The sequence below is a fragment of the Plecotus auritus genome (assembly GCF_963455305.1).
Source record: "Plecotus auritus genome assembly, chromosome: 1".
Classification (NCBI taxonomy): domain Eukaryota; kingdom Metazoa; phylum Chordata; class Mammalia; order Chiroptera; family Vespertilionidae; genus Plecotus; species Plecotus auritus.
The window spans coordinates 63,684,705-63,706,840 of NC_137770.1; the positions used below are offsets into that span (position 1 = coordinate 63,684,705).

The 22,136-nt window shown below is 45.0% G+C and overlaps 2 protein-coding genes and 1 pseudogene across 3 annotated transcripts in view; 2 read left to right on the forward strand and 1 right to left on the reverse strand.

Annotated features, from left to right (window-relative positions):
• Window positions 1-5,016: 5,016 nt before the first annotated feature.
• LOC308234628 (beclin-2-like) lies at window positions 5,017-8,054 on the reverse strand (annotated as a pseudogene). Its single transcript has 3 exons — window positions 8,050-8,054; window positions 7,487-7,963; window positions 5,017-5,144 (listed from the first exon to the last, which is right to left on the reverse strand). The product of its transcript is annotated as a beclin-2-like (transcript).
• A 1,305-nt stretch (window positions 8,055-9,359) lies between these two features.
• Window positions 9,360-9,723, forward strand: LOC308250207 (large ribosomal subunit protein eL43). Its single transcript, XM_080672606.1, has one exon. It carries the CDS (start codon window positions 9,385-9,387, stop codon window positions 9,661-9,663), a length of 279 nt encoding a protein of 92 aa, XP_080528732.1. The 5' UTR covers window positions 9,360-9,384; the 3' UTR covers window positions 9,664-9,723.
• A 5,214-nt stretch (window positions 9,724-14,937) lies between these two features.
• The window catches only part of USP50 (ubiquitin specific peptidase 50), a gene marked incomplete at its 5' end in the record, with an annotated part of 41,813 nt that continues 34,614 nt past the window's right edge, over window positions 14,938-22,136 (forward strand). Inside the window, 6 exon segments of the mRNA XM_080684955.1 lie at window positions 14,938-14,990; window positions 16,863-16,963; window positions 17,429-17,431; window positions 17,434-17,623; window positions 17,881-18,076; window positions 21,564-21,773. Of these exon segments, the coding sequence (XP_080541081.1) occupies window positions 14,938-14,990; window positions 16,863-16,963; window positions 17,429-17,431; window positions 17,434-17,623; window positions 17,881-18,076; window positions 21,564-21,773 (753 nt within the window).

The following is a 22,136-nucleotide window of genomic DNA, read 5'->3' on the forward strand; positions in this document are numbered from 1 at the left end:
TGGAGGAGATCAGGTCTGCAGGGGAGGGCAGTTAGGGGTGACTAGGCCAGCAGGGGAGGGCAGTTAGGGGCAATCGGGCCGGCAGGAGAGTGGTTAGGGGGTGTTCAGGCTGGCAGGCAGAAGTGGTTAGGGGCAATCAGGCAAAGGCAGGCAAGCGGTAGGGAGCCAGCAGTCCTGGATTGTGAGAGGGATGTCTGACTGCCCATTTAGGCCCGATCCCACTGCAGGTGGTCGGACATCCCTCAAGGGATCCCAGATTGGAGAGGGTGTAGGCTGGGCTGAGGGACACCGCCCCCCCATGCATGAATTTTGTGCACCAGGCCTCTAGTTTTAATTATAAATGTCTTGGTATATGTTTCTAAAACATAAAAACTGCAATATCGTTACACCTAAAAAATATTAAGTTTCTTAATGTCATCAAATAATGTAATCATTCTCAAACAAAAAAAATTTTTTGCAGTTTGCTTGAGTCAGGACCTAGATAAATTTCATACATTGCAGTTGCTTGATTTGTCTTTAAAATCTCTTCTAATATGTAGGTTTCTCCTCCCATCTTTTCCCCCAATTTATTTTTTGAAGAACCAACTTATTAAAAACTTTCCCACATCCAGAGTTTTGCTGATTATTTCCCTGAGGTGTTGTTTTACGTTTCTGTTTCCTGTCTATGCCATAAGCTAGTTAATAAGTGTACAGGCTTAGTCAGATTCAAGATTATATTCTGACAAGAATGCTTCACTGGTGGTGGTGTATACTTCCACTAAGAAAGGTCTGCTTGTCTTTTTGATGGTCATTGCCTAGATTTATTCATTAATCACTGGCTGGCGCTCCCTCTGTCTCTCACTCTCTCTCCGTCCCTCTCTCCCACTCTCTAAAAATCAATGGAAAAATATCTGCTGTTGAGGATTAACTAACTAAATAAGTAAGTTAAATAAATAAATAAATAAATAAATAAATAAATAAATAAATAAATAAATAAAAAATGATGCATGAGTGAAAGGCCTATCAGAGAGCTGAGTAGGGTAAGTATAGGTTTTCAGATTCTACACTGCAGTTGATCTTTAGAAAACTATTACTGTTTTGGTGTTTTCACAAATAATATCTACAGTTATCTGAAAAGGCTATTAAAATACAAAGTGACTGTAATGAAGTGTGTTAAAGCATATAGATCAAGAAGATAGAATTAAGAGTCCTGAATTTATGGTTAATTGATTTTTGACAAAGGTGCCAAAACAACTCAATGGGAAAACAAGTAATCTTTTCAATAAATTGTGCTTTTTACATATCCACATGCAAAAAGTGAAGTTGAATGCCCGCTTCATACCATATACAAAAATTAACTCAAAATGGATCAAAAATTTGAGTGTAAGAGCCAAAACTATAAAACTTTTAGAAAAATATGGGGGTATATCTTTGTGGTTTCTTAGATACGGCATCAACAAAAGCAACCCAAGGAAAAACTGAACATCAAAATAATAAAATGTTGTGCTTCACATTATACCAACAATGAAAAGACACCTTTCGGAATGAGAGGAAATTTTTGCAAGTAATATATCTGATAAAAGACTTGTATAAAGAACTTACAACTTATCAATAAAAAGATAACCCAATTTAAAGCTGAGCAGAGTATCTGAACAGACATTTCTCCAAAGAAGACATACAAAAACTGCATCATTAGCACTGAGGGAAATGCAAATCAAAACTACTACAATGTAATACCACTTCACACCCACTAGAATAACTAGAATCAAAACATTAAGTGTTGGCAAGGATGTGGAGAAATTGGAACTGTCATACATTGTTGGAGGGTGTAGCCAACTACAGTCTGGCAGTTCCTTGAACGATTAGACAGTTACCAGACACAGCAATTTTACTCCTGGTTATATACCCTAGAGCAGTGGTCGGCAAACTGCTGCTCGCGAGCCAGTTTGCCACTCTGTTGACTAATGAGTTTGCCGACCACTGCCCTAGAGCATCAGTCACCAACCTTCTGGACCTCACAGACCACCAGTGGTCCACGGACCACCGGTTGGCAACCGCTGCCCTGGAGTTGAAAGTACAGGAGTAATGCCCTGACCAATGTGTCCTGGTTAGAGTATCGTTGCATACACCAAAAAGTTGTGGGTTTAATTTCCAGTCAGGGCACATATGGGAGGTAACCAATGGGTTCAGTGTTCCTCACATCGATGTTTATTGCTCTCTCATCCTCTATCTAAAAAAAAAAAAAAAAAAAAAGCCGAAACCTGTTTGGCTCAGTGGATAGAGCGTCGGCCTGCGGACTGAAGGGTCCCGGGTTCGATTCTGGTCGGGGGCGTGTGCCTTGGTTGCGGGCACATCCCCGGTGGGAGGTGTGCAGGAGGCAGCTGATCGATGTTTCTCTCTCATCGATGTTTCTGGCTCTCTATCCCTCTCCCTTCCTCTCTGTAAAATATCAATAAAATATATTAAAAAAAAAAAAAAAAGAAAATACTTGGGTGAGCAAAAGTAGTTTTATAGTTGTAATATAAATGCAATAGTGAACAATAATGAACTATTTTGTATACTCACAACTGTCAATCTACTTTTTGCCCAGCCCTGAATGTCTACACCAAATCTTGTACATGAATGCCCATAGCAGCATTATTGATAATAGCCAAAAAGAGGAAACAAGTGTCCAACAGATTAATGGGTAAATGAAATATGGTGTATTCACACAATAGAATGTTATCTGGCAATAAAAAGCAAGTGCTGATGCTATCTATATTCCACAATATCTTACGTGCCTTTCAATTCTGTCGTTATTGCAAATACACTGCCCTGCAAAATGGAGCTGGGCAGAGTGGGGCTCTCTTGCTCTGCCACTTATTCCATGAGTGACCAGCTAATTGAGCAAGTCGCTCTGACAATACTTTATATTGTTGTGACGGTGCAGTGCCTTAAGTATTAAGCACATAAAGGTACTCAAATCACAGGTCTCCGTGCTACCTTCTTTCCTGGGAAGTTCCAATAAGCTAGTTAGTAGGTGTACAGGCTTAGAGCTATGAACCAGGGGGTCATAGAGAACACTCTCAATGATTTTTCCCTTTGCAAAGGAATTTATGATTGTGTAACTTCTTCCAATTTAATATAGTTAAAATATGAGCACAAGCTTAAGAGATAGGTAGTTAAGTACAATGTGTGTCAAATTGTGTAAGTCTGCTCCATATTTATCTCAACATTTGAAGGCACTTTTAAGAGTGAAATTCAGGTGGGGGGAGTGTAAGAAGTAGTCATAAGCATAAATATGAGACTAAAATATCAAGAGGATTCAAGTAAAGTCACCATACAAGGGCTCAATCATACAAGTGCATGTATAAGAAAGTCAAAATAATGGGAAATATGTGGGAAGAATTGGAAGGACAATAAATCCAAGTAATTGATAGGGTGTAAGCTATATAAAGACTTTTAAGTTATTGTTTTTATTTTAAAATATATGTTTGTTTATTTCAGAGAGGGAGAGAGAAACATCAATGATGAACCCAGCCAATGTTGAGCTATGACCCAGGAGGTCACGGTTCAATTCCTCCTCAGGGCACATGCCTGGGTTGCAGGTTCCACCCCACTAGGGGGGCGTGCAGGAGGTAGCTGATCAATAATTCTCTCATCATTGATGTTTGTATCATTCTCCCTTCCTCTCTGAAATCAATAAAAAAAAAAAGAGAGAGAGAAACATCAATGATGAGAGAGAGTCATTTTTTTAAATATATTTCTTAATTTTTTACAGAGAGGAAGAGAGAGGAGAGGGATAGAGAGCTAGAACATCAATGAGAGAGAAACATCGATCAGCTGCCTCCTGCACACCCCCCCACTGGGGATGTGCCCACAACCAAGGTACGTGCCCTTGACCGGAATCGAACCTGGGACCTTTCAGTCCGCAGGCTGACGCTCTATCCACTGAGCCAAGCCAGTTTCGGTGAGAGAGAATCATTGATTGACTGCCTCCTGCACACCCCACACTGGGAATTGAGTCCGCAACCAAGGCATGTGCCCTGACAGGGATCATAAGTCAGTGCTCAACCACAGCCACACCGGCAGGGCTTTTTTTCCTTTATTTTATTTTATTTTGTTATTTTGCATCAGTATTTATCCCCTCATACCCTCTTACATCTCCACCTCCCCCACATGCAATCACCACACTGTTGTCTGTGTCCCTGAATTTTTTTTTCTTCTCAATCTGTTATGGGAAACCCCCGATTGGGCTCGGGCAGCCTGTCGTGTCCAATAATGAAGGCAGGGTTGAATCATATAAGGCGTTTATTGAGAAGGCCAGCCAACCAAGAAGACAGGGCACTTACAAGCTTTCAAATCCTTTCTTCCCAGTAAGGTGTAGGGGACATAATTATAAAGGGAAGCAGCGTGGGCAAACTACGGCCCACGGGCCGGATCCGGCTGTTCTATCCGGTTCTCTTGCTCTCCCCTCCGCTCCTTTACTTTGAATTTATATTAGTTCACACAAACACTCCATCCATGCTTTTGTTCCGGCCCTCTGGTCCAGTTTAAGAACCCATTGTGGCCCTTGAGTCAAAAAGTTTGCCCACCCCTGGGCTAGGGTGAAGCAGCCTGGAGGTCCGCAGATGTCAGCTATTGTCATTAGTCATCAGGTGATGAGATGATATTTTGACTCCTGGTGGGTCGATCTGACCCTGCTTATTCTGCTTGCTGGATTCACAGCTGGCTCACCTCCTTAATCGCTTCACACAGGCCTTGAAAAGGAAACTTAAGAAAAACTTAACCCCCTGTTCACATATATAAGAAACTTAGCCTCCTAGTCACATAAGTATATGTGTTCTAAGATTTAAAATATGATTATTTTTCAGATTAATTCAGGTGTTCTATCAGATTATAGCCCCCCCCGCCCCCGCTATCAAATCCCTCCACCCCTCTCCCTTTTTCACCTCCTCCACCCCCAATCAGAGCTGTCTGCCTGTTCTATAGTGTGTTTTTATAGTTTGTTCTTTCTCTGGTGTATTTCACTTAGCATAATGTTCAAATACTGTAAAGTTATTTGTGACGATACCTTAAGGAGACCCAAGCGAGACTGCACTTAAAATTTGTAAGCATGAACTTGAGTGCCTTGGTCTACCGCTCCTCCGTGTTCAGGCGGGTTCTGATGGAGTAGAATTCACCGGCTTGGAGAGGATCCAAGATGGCGGCGTAGGTAAACACCTAAACTGCTGCCTCGCACAACAATTTCAAAACTACAACTAAAAGACAAAACGTCTATCACCCAGAAACACGGGAAAGCTGGCTGAGTGGAAGTTCTACAACTAGAAGGAAAGAGAAAAGAGCAGTGAGACCTGCACAAGCGTGGAAAAGCTGAGGTACGGAGGTGCGCGAATCGGGCTGGCGGCGGGCAACTGGGAGCGCTGCTTTTTTTCAACCCGAAGGGAGATAAGCTCCTGATTACTCCGAACTCCAGTTTCTGGGGAGACGCGGGGGACCCAAACTCCTACGGGGAGAAGCTGGACTGTCTGCCAACGGGTCGGAAAGTGAGAGTGGCTTACTTGCAGGGCTGCGCGCAGGAATAATTGTTTACTGCACTGGGGCACGAGATGCGGGGACGCGGTTGGAGACACAGAGCCGGCTAACTGGCAGCCATCGCTGTTTGCCACGCCCTAGCCTAGTGACGCCCTGAGACCCCGCCCTGCACAATCTACAAACCCACCTAAGCTCCAAGCAGCGGCTTTAGCATATGAATGGCCTGCCCTATCGCAGCTTAACCTAGCAAACTTGCAGCCCGGGTCAGACAGCTCCAAAACCTCCAAACCCCAAGCAAAGAGGAGAAAACTGTAGTTCTCGCTGGAGCTCCTGCTGGGTGGCCTCAGACAGTAGCTGACCTGCACCCCATTGGAGATCCAGAAGCCAGTGTACCCAGTGGTCAGTGTGAGACACCAGATTTCAACTCCTCACCTCCATAAATGACACATTCAAGAGGCAGACTCAGTGAGCACCAAAGCCCCACTGAAACAAGTCCTGCACCATAAGCATGTCTCCAGCGCAGCAGTTCTTCCATTATAGACACAGCGGGTCCTCAAAGCCAATTGGCCTGGAGGTCAATTCCTCCCAGTGTACCAACAGCAATCCAGGCTTAACTACACCAAGACTTTGCACTCAGCCCACAAGTGGGTGTACCAAGAGCATCCTCCTCAAGTGATTGGGGAGGCTGAGCTACTGGCCCCTATAGGTCACCTACCACACAAAGCCACTCCATCAACACAAGGAAGCAGCAAAATGCGGAGACAAAGAAACATGTCACGAATGAAAGAAATGGAGGAAAGCAAACTACTGGATGACATAGAGTTCAGAACCACATTTATAAGGTTACTCAAGAATCTTCTAATAACCACTGAGGAACTTAGTGAAACCTTTAAGGATCTCAATGAGAATGCCAAAAAAATGGAAAAGGACCAGTCAGAAATTAAGCATACACTGTCTGAAATAAAGAATATACAGAAACTCAACTGTAGATCAAAGGACCCCAAAATCAAACCAAAGATCTGAAATATGAGGAAACAAAAAACACCCAACCAGAAAAACAAAAAGAAAAAATCCAAAAATATGAAGATAGTGTAAGGAGCCTCTGGGACAACTTTAAGCGTACCAACATCCGAATTTTTGGGGTGCCAGAAGACGAGAGAGAGCAAAATATTGAAAACCTATTAGAAAAAATAATGACAGAAAACTTTCCCTACCTGGTGAAAGAAATAGACTTACAAGTCCAGGAAGTGCAAAGAACCCCAAACAAAAGAAATCCAAAGAGGACCACACCAAGACACATCATAATTAAAATGCCAAGGGCAAAAGACAAAGAGAGAATCTTGAAAGCAGCAAGAGAAAAACAGTTAGTTACCTACAAGGGAGTACCCATATGACTGTCAGCTGATTTCTTAACAGAAACTATGCAGGCCAGAAGGGAGTGGCAAGAAATATTCAAAGTGATGAACAGCAAGAACCTACAACCAAGATTACTCTACCCAGCAAAGCTATCATTTAGAGTTGAAGGTCAGATAAAGAGCTTCACAGACAAGAAAAAGCTAAAGGAGTTCATCACCACCAAACCAGGATTACATGAAATGCTGAAGGGTATTCTTTAAGAAGAGGAAGAAGAAGAAAAAGGTAAAGATAAAAATTATGAACAACAAAATGACATCAAATACCTACCAACAAGTGAATCTAAAAATCAAGTGAATGAAAAATCTGAAGAACAGAATGGACTGGTGAATATAATAGAATCAGGGGCATAGAAAGGGAGTGGACTGACAATTCTCATGGGGAAGTGGGTGTGAGGGGTGCGGGAAGAGATTGGATAAAAATCTTACACCTATGGATGAGGACAGTGGCCGGGGGTAAGGGCATGGGGTGGGGTGGGGTGGGGAATCAGGTGGAGGGGAGCTATGAGGGAAAAAAAAAGAGGAATACCTGTAATAATCTGAACAATAAAGATTTATTAAAAAAAAAAAAAAGAACTCACCGGCTTCCGGGTCTCCCATCAGGCCGTCCCCCACCTGACTGTAGGGCATGCAGAGGGCCAGCTCTCCCTTCTCCGCTGCCTCCTTGAGCGGCTGTACGCAGTCCATGAAGGCCACCATCGCCTCATCAAACTTGTTACCCAGCAGAGCGCTCTGCCCCCAGGTGCAGAACAAGGGTAGCTCCACGGGGTCATTTGTTAATGACTTCAGGTAGGAGTGGTCCCCACAGGGGCTGAGGCAGGTACCTCTGAAACTGCAGACCGACTGTGTTAGCCAGGGCCAGGAGCAGCAAGGCCGTGTGCCCCCAGGCTGCGTTGATCTCACTCCAGCTCACGGGGACCGTGGTCATGCAGCCCAACCTGAAGCTATTGATGATGGCCAGGGGGCCGTCACAACAGATCTCAAACACGGCCTTGAAGGCGTTGGTTCTCTTTAGCCAGGCCAGCTGGGTCTGGGCGTACCGCAGCTGGGCCTCCACGCTGCACAGCTCAGGTCCAGTTGTTGCCACTGCAGCTCACAGGTCCCTGTGGTACTGCCCTTCTTGGGCACACACACCCCTGGTTGCCCCATGCAGCCTGCTTGTTCACTCGATTGGTCATCTCTCACTAACGCTCCTGCCAGCCTGGTCATAGGCAGCCATCTTGTGAGGGCGTGATGGTCAATTTGCATATTACCTCTTTATTATATAGGATAGCCTAAGTATCCTTCAATAGGCGAATGAAATATTACTCAGCCATAAAAAAGTGAAATCTTGCCATTTGTGACAACATAGACCAGAGGGTATTATGTTAAGTGAAATAATCATACAGAGAAACACAAATACCATATGGTATTACTTACATGTGGAATCTAAAAAACAAACTGAGAGAAACCAAGATGGCGGCATAGGTAAACACCTAAACTGCTGCCTGGCACAACAATTTCAAAACTACAACTAAAAGACAGAACGGACACCATCCAGAACCACAGGAAATCTGGCTGAGTGAAAATTCTACAACTAGAAGGAACGAGAAAAGCTCACAGAGAATTGGAGGTACAGCAAAGGGTCTTTGTGTGCGCAGAGAGGAAGGGCGGCTGAGAGCCTGGCTGACTTTCTCTGGCGGAAGGGGGAAGGAAGCCCCCGAATGCACTGAACCCCAGTTCTGACTGCACTGAACCCCAGTTCCGGGCGAGCCCCTGGGGACCCACGCTCTTACAGGGGGAGTCTGGACTCTCGGGCGGAGACTCAGGAGCCGGGGAAGGCGGAGGACTGAAAGTGCACGCACGCCAGTGCGCACAAAGGCTGCGGAGGTTGCCACAGGCTTTCCCTAGTGGAAGGGAGTCAGAGGCTCCTGAATGCACTGAGCCCCAGTTCTGACTGCAGTGAACTCCAGTTCCAGGCGAGCCCCTGGGGACCCACGCTCTTGTGGGGGGAGTCTGGACTCTCGGGCAGAGACTCGGGAGCCGGGAAGGCAGAGGTCTGAAGGCACGCACGTGCGCGCAAGGGCAAGGCTGACAGGAAGCCAAGACTGAGGCTCCACCCCATCCAAGCTGAGCACAGAGGCTATTGCAATTTGGCAAGTCTAATACTATAAGGCTGTCTCCAGCACCGAACTTCTCCCAGCATAGACACAGCTGATCCTTACAGCCAACTGGCCTGGAGGTCAATTCTTCCCAGTGATACCAACAACAATCAAGACTTAATTACAACAAGGCTGTACACACAGTCCACAAAGGGGTGCACCAAGAGTGTCCACCTCAGGTTAACTGGGGAGGCCGACCCACTGGGCCATATTGGAAACCTAGCACACAAATCTACCTTACCAACTCAGGGAAGCAGTGAAAATGCGGCGTCAAAGAATCAGATCACAAACGAAAGAAATGGAGGAGCCTCTCGGCGTCCGACCTAGTTCGCGGCGAAATGGCTAAACGCACCAAGAAGGTCGGAATTGTCGGTAAATACGGGACCCGTTATGGCGCCTCCCTCAGGAAAATGGTGAAGAAAATTGAAATCAGCCAGCACGCCAAGTACACTTGCTCCTTCTGTGGCAAAACTAAGATGAAGAGGCGAGCTGTGGGGATCTGGCACTGTGGTTCCTGCATGAAAACAGTCGCTGGTGGTGCCTGGACCTACAACACCACTTCTGCCGTCACAGTAAAGTCAGCCATCAGAAGACTGAAGGAATTGAAAGACCAGTAGAAGCTCCACAGTTTGAAACATTGTGAGCCTATAATAAATGGGTTAATTTATGTAACAAAAAAAAAAAAAAAAAAAAAAAAAAAGAAATGGAGGAAAACAAACGACTGGATATAGAATTCAAAACCACGGTTATAAGGCTTTTTAAGAATATCCTAGAAAAGGCCGATAAATATAACGAGACCCTCGAAGATATGAAAAAGGACCAACTAGAAATTAAACATACACTGACTGAAATAAAAAATATTATACAGAGACCCAAAAACAGACAAGAGGAACACAAAAATCAAGTCAAAGAATTGAATTACAAAGAAGCAAAAAACACTCAACCGAAAAAGCAAAAAGCAAAAAAAAAAAATCCAAAAAGTTGAAGATAATGTAAGAAGACTCTGGGACAACTTCAAGCGTACCAACAGCAGAATTATGGGGGTGCCAGAAGAAGAGAGAGAACAAGAGACTGAAAACCTATTTGAAGAAATAATGACAGAAAACTTCCCACACCTGGTGAAAGAAATAGACTTACAAGTCCAGGAAGCCCACAGAACCCCAAACAAAAGGAATCCAAAGAGGACCACACCAAGACACATCATAATTAAAATGCCAAGAGCAAAAGACAAAGAGAGAATATTAAAAGCAGCAAGAGAAAAACAGTTAGTTACCTACAAGGGAGCACCCATACGACTGTCAGCTGACTTTTCAACAGAAACTATGCAGGCCAGATGGGAGTGGCAAGAAATTTTCAATGTGATGAATAGCAAGAACCTACAACCAAGATTACTCTACCCAGCAAAGCTATCATTCAGAATTGAAGGGCAGATAAAGAGTTTCACAGACAAGAAAAAGCGAAAGCAGTTCATCACCACCAAACCAGTATTATATGAAATGCTGAAAGGTATTCTTAAAGAAGAGGAAGAAGAAAAAAGTAAAGATAAAAATTATGAACAACAAATACATATCTATCAACAAGTGAACCTAAAAATCAAGTGAATTAAAAACCTGAGGGACAGAATAATCTGGTGAATATAATAGAATCAGGGGCATAGAAAGGGAGTGGACTGATAATTCTCAGGGGGAAAGGGGTATGGGGGGTTCATGAAGAGACTGGACAAAAATCATACACCTATGGATGAGGACAGTGGGGGGGAGGTAAGGGCAGAAGGTGGGGTGGGAAATGGGTGGAGGGGAGATATGGGGAGAAAAAGGAGAAATAATTGTAATCTGAATAAAGATTTATTTTAAAAAAAATAAAAAACAAACTGATACAGAGAAGAACTTGATGGTTGCCAGATGAGAGAGGGGTTGGGAGTGTGTGTGAAAAGGCTAAGGGATTAAAATGTACAAATTGACAGTTATAAAAAAAAAATCATGGGGATGTAAAGTATAGCATAGGGAATATAGTCAATAAGTATGGTGCCAGATGGCTATTAAACTTACTGGAGGATCACTTTTTAAGATAAATGTCTAACCACTATGCTGTACACCTAATATAATTCTATATAATAAAAGGCTAATATGCAAATCAACCAAATGGCTGAACGAGCAGCCAAATGACCAGTCGCTATGACGTGCACTGACCACCAGGGGGCAAATGCTCAACACAGGAGCTGCCCCCAGCCCACAGGCCCCAACTGGTGGGGGGGGCGTGGCTGGTGAGTGGGTGGAGCCAAGCCAGCCAAGGCGGTGCAAGCGGGGGCCTCCGATTGCCCTGCTGGTCACTCTGCAGAGGGAGGCGACCAGTGGCGGCAGCGGGGGGGGGGGGGGTGCGGGTCCGGTGAGTGGGCAGCACCAGGCCAAGGCAGGTGTGAACGGGGGCCCCGATCACCCCACCGGTTGCCCCACAGATTGGTCCTGATCGCTGACCAGGCCTAGGGACCCTACCCATGCACGAATTTTGTGCACTGGGCCTCTAGTCTATATATATAAAAGGCTAAATGTCCATCCGTCTGACCAGTCACTATGATGTGCACTGACTACCAGGGAGTAGACACTCAACACAAGAGCTGCCATGACGCGCACTGGCCATTTAAAAATAAACAGCACCACGGACCTGGAGCCAACAAACCAACACTCGGCTTCCCCCAAGGGACACAGGCTCTGCCACCACCCCAGAGCAACATCCCACCAAATTGCAGCCAATACTGCCAAGATCCCCTGGTGCAAAATGCAGCCCGCAGCCCAGCCCAGCCCAGAAATGGTGGCTGTGGGCGTCAGGTAATGACGTCATGAAGCAACTCCCAGCTTCCTCTCCCTAGGGACTAGCCTCCTTGGAGCTTCTTCAGCCCAGGAATACGACTTACTTTATAGCCAGGTGCAAACATTTTACAAATTACAACATTAACCAAATGTTTGTGAAGCATTTTCCCATGCCTCATCTCATTTGATCCTCACAGAAGTCCTGGAGTAGGTACATAGGAGACTCGGTAGAATCCTATTTTCATTAGCAAGTCACAAATAGAGGTATTAAAATATTTCTTCTAATTAATTTCCTTTCAATGTGCACAAATCCATGCACCAGGCCACTAGTAACAGAATAAAGAGGGAAAAAAAATCTCATGATTATCTCAAAAGTCAGAAAAACCTGACCACACTCAATATCCATTCATGATTACAACTCTAAAAACAAACAAACCTATGTCTTTAGCAAACATCATACTTAGCGGAGAATTATTCAAAGCTTTTTCTCTTAGTCCAGGAATGAGTTAGGGATACCTACCACCCCCATTTCTATTTCCTGGAGGTGCCAGCTAGTTCAAAAGGGAAGAAATAAAAATCACAGGGATTGGAGAGGAAAAAACAAGACTGATATTTCTATAGACGAGTTAAATGTGTGTTTGTAGAGAAATTTAAAAACGATAAAAATTAGACTTAAGGTTCGAAAAGTTTCTAGATACCTTTTTTTTTTTTAACTTGTCAGTGTCAAACATAAAAGGAACTTTCAACAAGAGTCCACTGATCAGGAGAAACAACGGCCTTGGGAGAACTTCACAGCAAAGGGAGCAGGCTGCCAGGACTCAGGTCCCGTAGAACCACCTCTGAGGTGACTTCAAGAAACAGCTCTGTGAATAGACCACAAATACCAAATATAGTTGCCAGGATCCCTTATCCAGGTGTCAGAGAAAGAATTCTTAATGTCTTTGTGTAGCCCGATCATACCTGTATGTTTTTAAAACCATTTGGACATCATTGGGGTGCATACTATAGGCAAACTCTCCGGCATCTTGCCTTTTGGACTTACTAGTGATATAATTGGAGAGAAATCCATATTAACAAATATATCAACTTCATTCATTTTTTCAAACTTTTTAGTTTGATATAATTTCAGCCTTACAGAATAGCACAAAGAACTCCAGGATACCTTCACTCAGGCTCACCAATTGCTGACATTTGGCTGCATTTGCCTCATACTTGCTAATCACTCCCCCAACCCCTCACACGTGTCTGTGTCAGTGGGTGTCCTGAACCATTGGAGAGCAGGTTGCATATATCATGACCTTACATCCATCAGGGTGTATTTCTTAACAATAAAGACATTCTCTTTCATAAACAGTACACTTCTATAAGATTCAATATTGGTACAAACTATCCATATATAACCCACATGCAGATTTTATCAGTTGTACCAAAAATGTCCTCTTAGAGCAATTTTATTTTCCTGATCCAGGATCCCATCCAGGATTGGGTATAATATTTGTCTTGTTTTTATTTAATCTGGTGTAGTTATCAGCCTTCTTTATCTTTCCTGACACTGATATGTTTGAAGAGGTGTTTTTACTACCTCCTTCATTTTACTCGATGAAGAGTTGGTAAAAGACAAATGGGGTTTGCCCTGAAGGCTGTTTCTTTACCTACTCCCTATATCAGCAATTTTCAACTGGGGTGCCACAAGAATGTGTAAAAACATGCAATACCTGACTATTTAGTCAGGGGCACTCACCTCTTTCCTCCGCCTGTCAAGTTTAAAAATGACAACAGCCAACACAATAGCCATCTGGTGTGAATGAATCAAAATTATACCTATTTTTGTCAGATGGGCAAAAAATATATTTTTGGTGTGCTGCCGAATTTTAGTAATTTAGTTTATGTGAGCTATGAGATGAAAAGGTGGAAAATCACCGCCCTCCAGATTCTGAGTTAGCACAAAGGAAGAACCGGGTGGTACCAGGTAGGGGGCTCTGGAGGCTCCCCATCCTAACAAGACCACTTCCCGGCCAGGTTGCTTTCATCCTCCAAGGCTGCATATATTCTCTGACCCCTTTTCATCTAGAGGGAGCATTGGATGGGGGAGGAGGGGAAGGTGGAATCCCTCTTTACTGAAGAACTTTCTTTTTTTAAAATATGTATTTTTATTGATTTCAGAAAGAGGAAGGGAGAGGGAGAGAGATAGAAATATCAATGATGAGAGAGAATCATCGATTGCACGCCCCCTACTGGGAATCCAGCCCGCAACCCGGCATGTGCCCTTATGAGGAATCCAACTGTGACCTTCTGGTTCATGGGCGGACGCTCAACCTCAGCCACACCAGCCGGCTGAATAGCTTTCTTAAGCACAGAGGCTCAGGAGATCTTCTAAAATAATTTCTATTATAAATTATTTTATAATAAACCCTTTATATTTGCCCTTTTTGGCACTAGTGGGATTATGTGTGTGTGTGTGTGTGTGTGTGTGGTGTGCACACGCATGTGTGTGCACCCCTTTTGCACTGTAATTAATGATCCAGTCTACCTCAGTGCTATGCGTTTTTGGAAGCGGCAAAATCCAACTGCCTCCCTCCCCAGGGTAAGAAACCGGCCGCCCGGTCCTGGAATGTGAGTCACTGGGAGGGAGGATGAGTGCGTCGCCATGGTGTCCACTGACTCCGGGAGGGTAAATTTTCGTGTGTGTGTGTGTGTGTGTGTGTGTGTGCAAGCGAGCGCGCACTTGCTTAATAAACCTACACAAGAGAACCTGAGTGATGGAGGAATAGATGTTATATATTTAGTTCATTCTTTGAAACTGAATCTGCTACAAAGTTTTTAAGCAACCAAGTAACAGTAGCTCATGGCAACATGTTAGAATATTGAAGATGAACGAAAAGGATTATGATGCATAGAAAATCCAAGTTGGAATGTAGCTGAAGTGCAGATAAAAACCACTTTGCAGCTACTGAAAGGTGGGGGGAGGGACATATAGTTTATTACAAACAAAAAGAGCCAAGATAACAGGCTGGGAGAAATGAAGTTAAAAGGACTAGAAGTAGCGCCTGAATAGCAGTGAAAAGTCCAGCGTGTTTCACTAACATGACTTCGCAGCGGCCTTCCCCCGCGGATGACTTCGGCATCTACTATGTCCTGTGAGCCTCTGGCCACTGCGGCTTTCTCACTTAGCCCAGCTTGGGGCGGGGTGGGGAGCCCACGCTAACGCAGTCGGGGAACATGCCGCCTTTGGAAGGGTTCCCCCAGACCTTACCCACTGGAGGTCCCCCGGAAGGAAGGGAAGATGCTATTTAATATGTAGGCAGTTTACTATTCTATTAAATATGCTGTTTAATATTCCCGAAGGGTGACATCGGTAAATAGAAGTGAAACGACCTTCCATGTAACAGTGAGCCTTTCAGACCCGCAGGGTGGTGCGGGGATGGGGGGGGGGGGGCGATGGTCATCTCATGGAGACCCCATTTAATACCGTAGATGGAAAGACATCTCATAAAGGACAAAGATGCCGGGCTGCCTGGCGCAATAGCCAACTTACAAAAGGAAACTGTGGAGGGAGGAGGACTCCCCAGGAGCCCAGAGAGTTCCCGCCCCCGTGCAGGTCTGGCTGACTCACCTGAACGCTTTAGTTCTAGAGCTTACTGTTAGGGACGTCCTAGATCAGTCACTTCTTTAAGAAGATCTTAGGTACCTCCTATTCGCCATGCAATCTGTGCCACATGCCTGCATCATTTAATCTAATCCTCACTACGAACCTCTAAGGCGGGTAGCAGTGCTCCTGTCTCATAGATGAGAAACCGGCATGAGTCCCAGATCTTGTAACTGGTAAGCGGCAGGTCAGGGTGTAAACCAAGCTATTTTTCTCACAAAGTCTATACTCGTACTCTCTTTCCCTCTATGTATGTGTGTGTTTTTCTATGTCTATATATACATCTATTCTATACTAATAAAAGCCTAGGTGGTCCTCACGCCCTCGTGGGACGCACTCATGTCATCACAAGATGGCGCCACAAGATGGCCAGCAGGGGAGGGCAGTTGGGGGTGATCAGGCCAGCAGGGGAGCAGTTAGGCATCAATCAGGCCTACAGGGGAGCGGTTAAGAGGCGATCAGGCTGGCAGGCAGGTGAGCAGTTAGGAGCCATCAGTCCCGGATTGTGAGAGGGATGTCCCGTGGGATCGGGCCTAAACCAGCAGTCAGACATTCTCTGAGGGGTCCCAGATTGGAGAGGGTGCAGGCTGGGCTGAGAGACACCCCACTCCATGCACAAATTTCATGCACCAGTCCTCTAGTATATAATATGCACGTAGTGTATATACGTGCTTTTAGTATATGTACATAATATGCTCTCAATATGTATATATGTATTTGTGTACACACACCCAGCTATTAATATCCTATATAATAAAAGGCTAATATGCAAATTGTCCTCTCCACTGGGAGTTCCACCCAGAGTTTGACTAGGGGGTGGAGTCAGCTGGCCAACTGTCCCCAGCCCCTCCCCCTGGCCAGCCTGGCCCCATGGGCCCCAATCAGGGTCAGCCAGCCAGACCCCACTCATGCACGAATTCATGCACCAGGCCTCTAGTATAATATATAACTCAAAATAACTCTTGACAGATGGTAGGTAGGTAGGTAGGTAGATAAACATTCCTTCTCTCAACATACCACTGCACATCCCTTAATATATTGCCATAGGCAAATGACTAAACCACTGAAACATAGTACCTCATCTATAACACAGGATTTAAAAATAATTGTACATACTCCATAGAACTGTTGCTAGAATTAAGTGGGAAAATACATGTTAAGTACTTAATATAGCTCTAGGCTTAATTCATGATGGCTATTGCTATTATTAACTATTACCTATTATTATTACTACTAATAATAGTTAAATTTCTTGCCCAACAAGAAGGGAAGTGCTTTGGTATTTAGAGGGAAAGTCTGCGTTTTTAGCCAAGCAATTCTAGGACTCTGAAAGGCCACTATGTTCTGGCCCCTTTGGTTTTAGGAAGAAACTTTATCTCTGCTTATTTGTCTGCAGGCACTGTTCAGAGAGTTCTGGACTAAGTAATGCAATTTTAGACTCCAGTCTCGAATACTTCTGTCCTGGTGGGGGATGTACTTGATGGAAGCCTTATTAAGAACACTTCTGGTCCTGGCCAGTGGCTCAGTTAATTGGAGCATCGTCCTGTACAACAAAGCGTTGCATCCCCCGGTGGGGCATACAGGAGGCAACCGATGAATGTTTCTCTCTCTCATCGATGTTTGTTCTCTCTGCCGTCCTCTCTCTCTAAAATCAATAAACATATCCCCGTGTGAGGATAAAAATAAAAAAGAACGCTGTGTCATGAAGTTGAAAGAGACTTACTGTCACTTGTACATATTTTTAAATTATTTTTTAAAATCTTTATTGTTGAAAGTATTACATAGGTCCCCCTCTTTCCCCCATCGACCCCCTCCAGCCACCCCCACCCCCATGCCTGCGTTCATGGGTCATGCATAGATGCATACAAGGTCTTTGGTTGAGTATTCTCTTCCCTCAAAACGCTTCTTTCTTTCCTCGTGGCGCCCCAGCGCCGAGTGTGCAGATCACTGCCACGCCTCCCCGGTGCACAAGGCTGGCGGGAACCAGCCGCACTGCCAGGGCGTGACCGGCCTGCGGAACCTGGGCAACACGTGCTACATGAACGCCATCCTGCAGTGTCTCTGCAGCATCTCGCCGCTGGTGGAGTACTTTCTCTCGGGAAAGTACATCACGGCTCTGCAAAAGTAAGACCTCTTGTGTTCCCTGCAGCCCGGCCCCTGCCCCTGCTCCCCCGAGGCGAGGCGAGGCTGGGCAAGGAACCTCTGGAATCCCGGCTCAAGTCGGTAGAGGCTTCAGCGCCCAGATACCGGTCTAGGGTGAGTGAAGTGGGAGGGTCCACCGGGAAGTGGGTGAAGCTTCGTTTTGGGTCCGAGGGCCGCAGGCTGAGTGTTCGGTGCCCCCTCTCTTGAGAGCAGCCAGAAACGCCCCTCCCTCTCCCCAGGGATTGCAGCAAAGTCGCCACCGCTTTTGCCTACGTGATGACAGACATGTGGCTGGGAGACTCAGACTGTGTCTCACCAGAAATATTTCGGTCAGCTCTTGGCAACCTCTACCCAGCGTTTATGAAAAAGACGCAGCAAGACGCTCAGGAATTCTTGATTTACGTCCTGAATGAGCTTCATGAGTCTCTGAAAAAGGTAAGTAAAATGAGTGGCCTTGACATAGGATAGACCTTCAGCTCCATCCGCAACTTTCATTTTTCTTTTTTTTTTTTTTTTTAAATATATTTTATTGATTTTTTACAGAGAGGAAGGGAGAGGGACAGAGAGCCAGAAACATCGATGGGAGAGAAACATCGACCAGCTGCCTCCTGCACACCTCCCAATGGGGATGTGCCCGCAACCAAGGTACACGCCCCTGACCGGAATCGAACCCGGGACCCCTCAGTCCGCAAGCCGACGCTCTATCCACTGAGCCAAACTGGTTTCGGCAATCATTTTTCATTCCTTCGTCTGTTCAGTCCGTATTGCTGCTCTGTGCCAAGCACAGGTGCTGGGAGGACTTCAGGTTAGCGTTTGAATGCGTCTGTGCTTCCCTAGCTTAGCCGGTCATCAGAGTCACCGGGAAGAGGTCAGGACCCAGCTTCGAGGCCTCGCTCCAGTGCTGTGGGCGCAGGACATCTGCCTGGTGCTCTGGGAACGCTCACCTGGTATTTCCAGGGATCAAACGGTGTGGGAACCCCTAATTCCATTCCCTTTGCCAATTACCTCCGCTTGGACTACTTCTTTTTTTTTTTTTTTAATATATTTTATTGATTTTTTTACAGAGAGGAAGGGAGAGGGATAGAGAGAAACATTGATGAGAGAGAAACATCGATCCGCCGCCTCCTGCACACCCCCTACTGGGGATGTGCCCGCAACCAAGGTACATGCCCTTGACCGGAATCAAACCTGGGACCCTTCAGTCCACAGGCTGACGCTCTATCCATTGAGCCAAACCGGTTTCGGCTTGGACTACTTCTTAAAAGTGAAAATCACATTTTTAAATAAAAAATATGATTCCTCCTGAGTTATAACATACAGAACTTTACAACTTAAAATAAGTGTTCTTGGTAACAACAAACCCAAGAAACTATTAAGTTTGGCCTTAGATTACAGACAGATCTGTGTACCGTAACGTTTCACCTTCATGCCAAACACGCCCAACACGAATCCCTCGTTCAGTTAGGACATTTAATAAACCATGAAATTGCCACTTACTACGGGTTTTGCTTTTATTGACACGACTCACTGCCTTCAGCTTTGACTGGAGACCCACAGTCCCAAAGATGTGTCCTTGAGGTTAGGCGGTGTCCTTGTGCTGTCAGCTTACCTCAACGCTGGCTCCAGGAAATACTCAGCGTAAAGGATCACAACATAGCCATGAGTCCTTCTCATCTGCAGCTCTCAGTTCCATTGTTCCTTTTAACTCCTTATAAAATATTCATGGCTGCCTTTTTCCAGCCAGAGGGAGGGTGGTGGTCAGTGAAAGCACCTGGGTTCTCACCGCCAGCCAGTCGGAAATAAACAACACTCTGGTTCCCAAGACCAAACTTGGAATTAGAGGCACTAATTGCATCCCTGTCGGGGGAGCAGGCCTGGGCAGCAGGTGTGATCCCAGGAGGAAGCCCAAGTGGAGCGGTGGGCAGCTCCAGGGCAGAGCTGACTGGAGCGAATGCGCCTTCCAAGTGTGTTGGGTCCCTGACGAGGGGTGTGCTCCCGGCCGTGCTGCTCCTGAGAGGGGGCTAGGGTCAAGCCAGGCTCCAGGCCAGTTAGTCCGGCTGTCTTAGAGATTTAAGATCTGCTCTTTTAGAAAGTTTTCTCAGAACAGACATTTCTCCAAAGAGGACATACAGATGGCCAATAGACACGTGAAAAGATGCTCAGAGTCACTAGTTATCACAGAAATGCAAATTAAAACCACAGTGAGATATCATCTCACACCTGTCAGAATGGCTGTCATCAATAAATCAACAAACTGAGAAGTATGGGTGAGGATGCAGAGAAAGGGAACCTTTGTGCGCAGTTGGTGGGAATGTGGATTGGTGCAGCCACTGTGGGAAACAGTATGGCGTGACCTCAAAAAATTAAGATTGGCCAAAACCGGTTTGGCTCAGTGGATGGAGCGTCGGCCTGCGGACTGAAGGGTCCCGGGTTTGATTCCGGTCAGGGGCATGTACCTTGGTTGCGGGCACATCCCCAGTGGGGGGTGTGCAGGAGGCAGCTGGTCGATGTTTCTCTCTCATCGATGTTTCTAACTCTCTATCCCTCTCCCTTCCTCTCTGTGAAAGTCAATAAAAATATATTTAAAAAAAAATTAAGATTGGAACTGCTTATGATCCAGAAATTCCACTTCTAGATTTATATCTGAAGAAACCCTAAACACTAATTTGAAAGAATATATACACCTTTATGTTCACTGTAGTGTTATTTTCAATAGCCAAGCTATGGAAACAACCCAAGGGCCCATCAATAGATGAGTGGATAAAAAAGCTGTGGTACATATATACAGTGGAATATTACTCAGCTATAAAAAGTAATGAAATCTTACCACTTGTGACAGCATGGATGGACCTAGAGAGTATTATGCTAAGTGAAATAAGTTACTCAGAGAAAGACAAATACCATGTGACTTCATTTACATGTGGGATCTAAAGAACAATATAAGTGAAGAAACAAAACAGAAAGAGACTCCTAAATACAGAGAACAGACTGATGGTTGCCAGAGCGGTGGGGGTTGGGGGACAGAATGAAAAGTCTGAAGGGATTGAGAAGTACAGATTTGTACTTAGAAGATAGTCATGGGATGTAAAGTACAGCATAGGAAATATAGTCACTAATCTATAATAATAAAAGCATAGTATGCTAATTAGACCTCACATCCTTCCGGATGACCTTCCTGATGAAGCCAGGGCTGCGAGGGAAGCCTGGGTCCCAGGTGCCTGCAGGCGGCCTGAGGGAAGCCAATGCCAGCAGCCGGGGGAAGGAAGCCCTACTCTTGCACAAATTTCATGCATCAGGCCTCTAGTATTGTAATAACTATGTGTGGTGCCAGGTGGGTATGGGAAATATCAGGTGGATCACTCTGTAAAGCATATGATTGATCATTATACTGTACCCCTGACACTAATACAACATAATAGTGACTGTAAACTGTAATTGAAAAAAAGTTTTAATTAAGAAATAAAAATAATTTTAAAAATAAAAAGTGTTTTCTAACAAAAGGAGAAGTGGCTAAGGAACATAACCTGAAGGGACTGGTGGAGACATCAAATTCCTTGATTTCACCTCTAGATCAGCTGCCATGACTGAAAGCTAGTTTGAAACTTACCTAGAAACTCTTCCCGGGAAAAACTGCCTCCCGGGCTGGGTCCTCTGTCACTTTATCACGAGGCTGTGAGCTTCTGGAGCCACGGTCATACGTGTTACCAGGTTAGGGTATCATTCCTCAGCTTCACTAAGGAGGGGATTAGCTGGATTATCGGAAGTCACACATACTACATGCTCTTAAGAAGTTCTCACTCTACGTATTGTCTGAATCCACAACATGGTTTCTGGCAGCAATGTATCGTTCTGATAGAAAAAGTCAAGTCATTCTATTAAAACCTTTTTGATAACCCGTCATTGGTTTTCATTCCTTGATTAGTACCACCGAAGAAGATCCTGCCAGACAGGGTCTATTCCGCGATGCTGCAGGAAGGCGATTGCCAGCGAGACCTCCATCGTCACCCGGCTGTTTGAAGGGCAGCTCAACTACAGCATCACGTGCCTGAAGTGTGAGAACTGCACCTACAGGAACGAAGTCTTCACGGTCCTCCCCCTCCCCATCCCATCCGAATACAAGTGCTCTCTCCAGGTAGGGCTCTCACTCCTGCTTACTTTCTTATCTGGTTCTATCCAGCCCTGGATTCTCTTAGGCCCGTTTCCTGTATTTTCTAGTATGAAAGGGGCTGCTTTATAACTTAAAAAAAAAAAATTGGAAGCCATGATGATAACATTTTATAGAAAAGCGACAGACAAAAGTGCAAAAAATGTATGGCCTTTTCTTATCTCAAAGTTCTGTAGGTCCATTTTGGGAACTAGATATAAAAGATTCTGACTCAGTCTTGAGCTCTTATATTTTATTTATTTATTTTTAAAATACATTTTTTATTGATTTTAGAGAAGAAGGGAGAGGGAGAGAGAGAGATAGAAACATCAACGATGAGAGAGAATCATT